Genomic DNA, 6,081 nt, shown 5'->3' with positions numbered 1-6,081 from the left:
TTGTTCTCCAATCCTTCCCTCCTGGACATCATGGGAAGCTGCGCCCTCCTCACTGTGGTCCTGCCATGGCCTCTGTGGCACCTAGTTCCTGGTGTTCACTCTTCGTGTGCAGTCCCCTCCCTGTGAGTGTGAACTGGAGTGTGAATTGCTTCTGACCAATAGAATAGGGCAGAAATGATGTCACTTCTGGGACTATGTTATCCCACCTTGCTGTCTCCCAGATATTTTTCTCTGATAGCCATGTTCTCTGACCTCCCCATTCCATTCTGTGTCTGTCTATCCCCAGCCTCACAGTTTTTGTTTTGTTTTGTTTTTTTATTTTTTTCTGAAATTCCTGGATTTAAAGTGTTTTGTTGTGAAATAATTCTAAACTTACAGGAACTAATGCTTGGCTTGTGGGCATACCTTCCCACAGCACACGGGCCCCAGCTGGACAGCTAGACAGCCAAGCAGCTGTGTCCCCACTTCACTGGGAAGTCACCTGATTTTTCTTTCACAGGGTCTTCATCTGCACTCCAGACTGGTCTAGAACTCAGAGCAATCCTCCTGCCTCAGCTCTTCCAGTACTGGAATGCAAGGCATTCACTGCTCTTTTGGTACTGGTGGGCTGGCTCTCCCAGGACCTTTCTACATATTTACACTCCCTGAGTCTCTCAGGGCTCTAACAGCTTGCCTTCACCCAGGACTCAGCCCTTCTGCAGACTCTGCCTCGATTTCTCATCATCACCATGTTCTTCCTCTCTGGGGACCTGTTTCTGTTACCTCTCAGTAACTGTTCTGGCTACTGGTCCTCTGGGCCTACATGTCTGCAAACTGTAGGTGCCTAATAAAGGACATGTGAGGTGGAAGCTGCCTTGTGATGAACATGGGGGCTCAGGTAGCATGACGGTGCTCCCAGGAGTGATTTGTTTTGTCTGACATCTGTGAATGCCCACATGCCCCAACAAGTGCTGGGACCTGGATTTGAATCCCCAGAACCCAAACCCAGCTCTGAGGTCCCTGGTCTTTAGGGCAGCCCAGCCAATCAGCAAAGCCCTGTCTCAGAAAGGGAGGTTGGGGGAGGCCAGAGGCTCCATGATCAGCCTCAGCCTCCACTGATCTGCAGGAGTGTGAGGCAGGAGGATTGCTGTGGGTCCATGGTCAGCCTGGATTCCAGCATCCAAGGAGATGGCAACAACAGGGTGACTGACGGGTCATGGAGCAGGCCTTGGGCCTGAGATGCATTTGGTGCTCAATATGTCCTCTCCTGTAGTGGATCCTGAGTCAGCCCTAACCTTTGTCAGTCTTTTGAGAGATGGGCCCTGCCCATTTCAGAGCCCGTTGTGGGCACCAACTGGGTAAGTAGGTGAGGGGGGATTATTGGCAGGTGGTAGTGCCTTTAAGGGGAGGAGCCTGAAGGGAGAGCTGTGGGTTGTGAGGTGTCCTTGAGAAAGGGTTTTCAGGACCCATTCTTCCACAGGGAGGGCCTTGCTGTTCAGGCTGGCTCTGAACTCCAGGCACTAGTCCTGTCTCAGCTTCCTGAGTGTTAGGGTGACAGCAGTGCCCAGTACACCCCAGCTCTGGTCTCCTAGATCCGTCCATACTCTAGGATGGACCCTGTGATGTGTGTGCCAGAGAAAACCCGGCACTCAGGAGGCAGAGGCAGGAGGATCTCCAAGAGTTCCAGGCCAACCTGGGCTACATGATGAGTGCTTGTCTCAAGAAAACAGAAAACAATAACCCAGCAAAACCAGGTCCTTCCCTCTAACCAGATCGTGGTAGGCCTTTAGTCACAGTCCTGGGGACTGACCTGGGAGGCCGAAGGGCAGTGATGCTGGAAAAGAAATGAGCCCCACTTCCTTTGCACCCAAGCAGAGACAGAGCGTGCCCCTGCCTCCAAATTTCAGTCACAGCTGATTATGGTGGGAGCACTAGTCATACCAAACAATACCAGAGCCCTGATTGGCCACAGGGAACTGGGGAGCAAGGTTCAGAGGGGACAAAGCCTTTCCAAGGGTGGCACAGGAGAGGCACCGAGATGGCATCTAGTTCAAGGAAGGCAGAGGCAAATCCTTGTAGTTGTCTTCTTGATCTCACTAGCATAATAGTCCTCAATTGTTGCTGCATCCATTGTTCAGAGCTACAAAATGACACTGGCCATGGTGAGGACCTTTATGGAGAGAATGGATCCAGATCAGTCTCCATGATGTTGGGTTGAGGAGGGGAAGGGAGCTGCTCAGTTTGTGTGAGTTTTGGAGGGTGTATCCGCTTACCAAAATACAAGTTCCTGTCTCTTCCTGGGTTTTATTTGTCCTTTGGGGTGAGCATGCTGAGCTGAGCCCAGCCAATTGGAGCCCTGAGGCCTTATGGCCTCAACACAAGCCCAGAGCTGACATGAGCAACAAGGTTCCACTTCCCTGGGGTGGTGAGAAGAATCCGGTGCCTGAAGTCTACCGATGTGCTCAGATGCCAAGTTAGACTCAGTTTCCCTATTCATGAACTAACGTCAAATGGGGCGACCGACTTGGGCTCCTCTGGGAATGACCTAAGTCAGGGCTTAAGTAATGCCCCACCAGCCACAAGTCCGCAATAGTCAAAGGGCTTTATGACAATGACGTCATAAAGGTCGGAAGCGTCCAGAACCCCGAGGTCTCCTGGACATCATGTGGGCTGAACTGTCCCCAGGAGCCTCTTCCGCTTGAGGCTCCCAAGTTCGGCCACAGCAGGCGCCGCTCCCACCCGGCCACGGGGTCCCTGAGTGGCTCCGGAGATGCCCGAGGGGCTTCCGTACTGTCCCACAAGGGACTCATTGGAGCTCGGGAGCCTGAGGTAGGGACTGCCATGGCGCGGTTGGAGTGCCCCCGGGTAGCCCCGGTGGCCCTGGTGGCTCTCTGGCTGGTCCTGTCCCTGTCGCCCACGGACGCTCAGGTTAACCTGAGCTCGGTGGACTTTTTGGACCTCCCGGCGCTGCTTGGGGTTCCCGTGGACCCCAAGAGGGCACGCGGATACCTGCTAGTGGCCCCGCCGGCCGACGCCTGCCTCGCCATCGAGGGCCCCGGGCCCGACAATCGCTCACTGGACCCACTGGTGCTGGTCCGGCCCCTGGGCTGCTCCTGGGAGCACACAGGGCGGCGAGCACGGAGAGCTGGAGCCACAGCAGCCTCAGTGAACCCTGAGTCCCCAGAGCAGCTGCACGTGTTTGAGGACCTGGAGGTGACCGTGCGCTGTGACCAGCCAGCCCGCGTGCTGCTGCCCCACGGGGAACCCTGCCCCGAACCCGAGTGTCACTCCATAGTGGCTGCATCCTGGGCGCTCGCCCGAGCCCTGGCCCTGGCTGCGTCTACTCTGTTCGTGCTGCGGCAGCTGTGGCCGTGGGTCCGGGGCTGGGGTAGCCGTGGCACCGCGGTGAAGACGCAGACATGCCAGAAGGCGCAGGTGCGCACGTTCACTCGCCTTAGCGACCTGTGTGCCATCTGCCTGGACGACTACGAGGAGGGCGAACGGCTCAAGATCCTGCCCTGCGCACATGCGTACCACTGTCGCTGCATCGACCCCTGGTTCTCGCGCGCTACGCGGCGTTCATGCCCCCTTTGCAAGCAGTCAGTGGCCAGCACGCACGACGGTTCCACGGACGGCAGCGTAGGCGGCGACGAACCACTCCTGCCCGGACACCGCCCGCCCATCTGGGCCATCCAGGCCCAGCTGCGCTCCCGCAGGCTCGAGCTGCTAACCCGGACAGTCCCCTGCCGCTGCTGCAGCAGCACCACGTCCCTGGGGGTGGCCGAGAACGTGGCGCCGTCAGAAGCGACCCCCGAGCCTTCCTGACCCCCAACTGACGCGGGAAGGGTGGAAAACAGTCAGGGGAGGTGGGGGTGCCCAATAAAGCCTGTTTGAATCTGGAGTTTCCCACTTTCCTGCACTGCGCTGAGGGAACCAGTGGAGCTGGACGGGACCTCCGTGTAGCCACGCCCGGGAAGTCAGACCCCGCCCGCCCACCACAGCAGAATCTCGCCCTGTTCTGTTCTATTCTCCGCACCCCAGCATAGCCTTGCCCCGTCCAAACCCCGCCTCAGCATAGCCCTGTCCCCCTCCCCCCGCATGGCGACTCTCAGCCCAGCATAACTACTCGCGCCGTCCAGTGTTTGTCCAGTCTCGTTTTCACTCCCACATCGCACCCGTCCTGTCCTGGGGGCTTGCGACTGAGGCCAGGCGGCCTACACTGTCTCGCCTCTCTGAGCCAATGCCTGCCCCACTAGTCTAAGGAAGACTGGCTTTCAGTATGTGCAAAGGCCTGGGTGATTGGTCAGCATCTGTTGACTGTGACCGACTGCCCAGTTGTCAGGAATGATGAAGTCCTGCGGTGAACAAGGCTACTGTCCTTGGAGGCTGGGGATGTACAGTGGCCCCCATATGCAGCAGGCGCTTGATAAGTGCACAGGGGTTCCCCTCCTGTGAGTGTGTGTGTGGGTCCCCGTTTTGTCGTAGCTTCTCTGCCCTGCACGGGGGCACGGGCTGTATCTAACCGCCTCCAGCTGCCACCGACTCCCAAGAGACCCAGTTGCTGGAGCGTCCATGCCAGCTCCGCACCCCGGTTCCGGCGGGGGCCCCTACCTGCCGGACCAGACGGCGCCATCAGTGTTCGCCCGCGGAGGAGCAAAGGGGGAAACTGAGGCTTTGCAGAGAGCTCTGGCCATGGTGACAAGGCGCTGGCCGGGACCAGGGCGGCTGTAGTCTTCAGGGGTCCTTCGAGGCTTCGGGCTGGAACAGGGCCGCAGAGGCAGAAGGGACCCGAATTTGAACTCCGGTCATGGGCTACCTAGACAACCCTCGGTCTATGCAAGGAGTGAGGACCTCAGTTTCAGTCTCGAGGATCCCCAGACTGGGGCACAAAGCTCAGGTGAGCAGGCTGCGGGGCTCTCGGGGATCTGGGCCTGTGCAAAGGTCCTGAGGCCGGATGGGAAGTCTGTGGTGTCTCAGCCTTTCTAGGTCGCGGTGTGAGCCGAGCCCCCGCCCCACCCCCTCCACCCCGTGCCTACGCCTTCTGCAGACCCTGCAGCGCTGGACGGGGAGGGGGGGTGGTGGTGGGGGGGGCCCTGCCCTCCTCCCGCCGCCTGTGCCCCGCCCACTGCTCTCCTCCAGACTCTCCCTTCTCCCGGTCCCCCTCCCCTGGCAAGCCCCGGGCCTGGCCCAGAAGGGGAGGACATCCTAGGAACAGATGGCCGCCGTCCTCGCCCAGTGCTTTGCCAGTTAATTAACGCCGCCTGTAATTAAACTTCCCACAAATTAGCTGTCAGCGTCGCTAAAGACAACCGTCCTCTCAGATGCCATCTTGAAGAGCGGGATCCTGAGTCTTGTCAACAGGATAATTAGAGGATGGGGGTTGGGTGGGGTGAGGGTGGTGGGATCTCCCTCCTCTAATGTCTCTATCCGCACCCATGGCGGGGACTGCAGCAACACAGACGTTTTCCTCTGGTTTCACAAATTCACATTTTGCTTTGTGTTTTTGAGGCTTTAATAAAGACCTACTGTGCTCAGGCACTGTGCGGGACAGCAGTGATCAGGGCACGTGGAATGACTGTTTAGCTTGAGCTTGACTGGCTTGGGGGAGGGGAAAGGTCTCAGAGGTCGCTCTGTCTCTGTCCCTCTCCCTCCCTGCCTGCCTCCCTGGCTGCTCTGAGCTTGTGTAACTGTCACATCTAACTGAATCCTTAAATCCCACTTCACTGCGTCCGCCCGCGGCAGTCTCTACACAAGCGAAGCCTTACCACCCAGCTGCCCCGGGGACAACTATGTGCGCGAGTTTTCCCCACTCGGGAAACACCAGGATCGGCTCCATACGATGCAGCTGTGAAAAAGGAAGGCTGCTCTCCAGAGACTCCACAGGCCTGTAGCAGATCTCAGGAGCTGCACTGAGCACAGGATCCAGATCTGAGTGGGCAGAACGCTCTGGAGCTCACAGAAAACTCATGGAGGCTGAGAAGGGCTGAGTCATACCTGCTGCGAAAAATGTTGAGGCCAGCAGGGCGGTGGTGGTGCACGCCTTTAATCCCAGCACTTGGGAGGCATAGGCAGGAGGATTTCTGAGTTCGAGGCCAGCCTGGT

The 6,081-nt window shown here is 58.1% G+C and overlaps 1 protein-coding gene across 1 annotated transcript; it reads left to right on the top strand.

Moving 5' to 3' along the window:
* Window positions 1–2,625: 2,625 nt before the first annotated feature.
* On the top strand, window positions 2,626–3,880 carry Znrf4 (zinc and ring finger 4). The gene has a single exon (XM_031347228.1). It carries the CDS (start codon window positions 2,821–2,823, stop codon window positions 3,802–3,804), a length of 984 nt encoding a protein of 327 aa, XP_031203088.1. The 5' UTR covers window positions 2,626–2,820; the 3' UTR covers window positions 3,805–3,880.
* The last annotated feature ends 2,201 nt before the right edge of the window (window positions 3,881–6,081 follow it).

This window comes from Mastomys coucha, unplaced genomic scaffold, assembly GCF_008632895.1.
Source record: "Mastomys coucha isolate ucsf_1 unplaced genomic scaffold, UCSF_Mcou_1 pScaffold3, whole genome shotgun sequence".
NCBI classification, from domain to species: Eukaryota; Metazoa; Chordata; class Mammalia; order Rodentia; family Muridae; genus Mastomys; species Mastomys coucha.
Note: the sequence above shows the minus strand (reverse complement) of the source record. Positions and strands in the feature narration are given on the sequence as shown.

Bases quoted from the DNA above. Each gene is read 5' to 3' on its own strand.
- Znrf4 (XM_031347228.1), top strand. From the start codon at position 2,821: ATGGCGCGGTTGGAGTGCCCCCGGGTAGCCCCGGTGGCCCTGGTGGCT.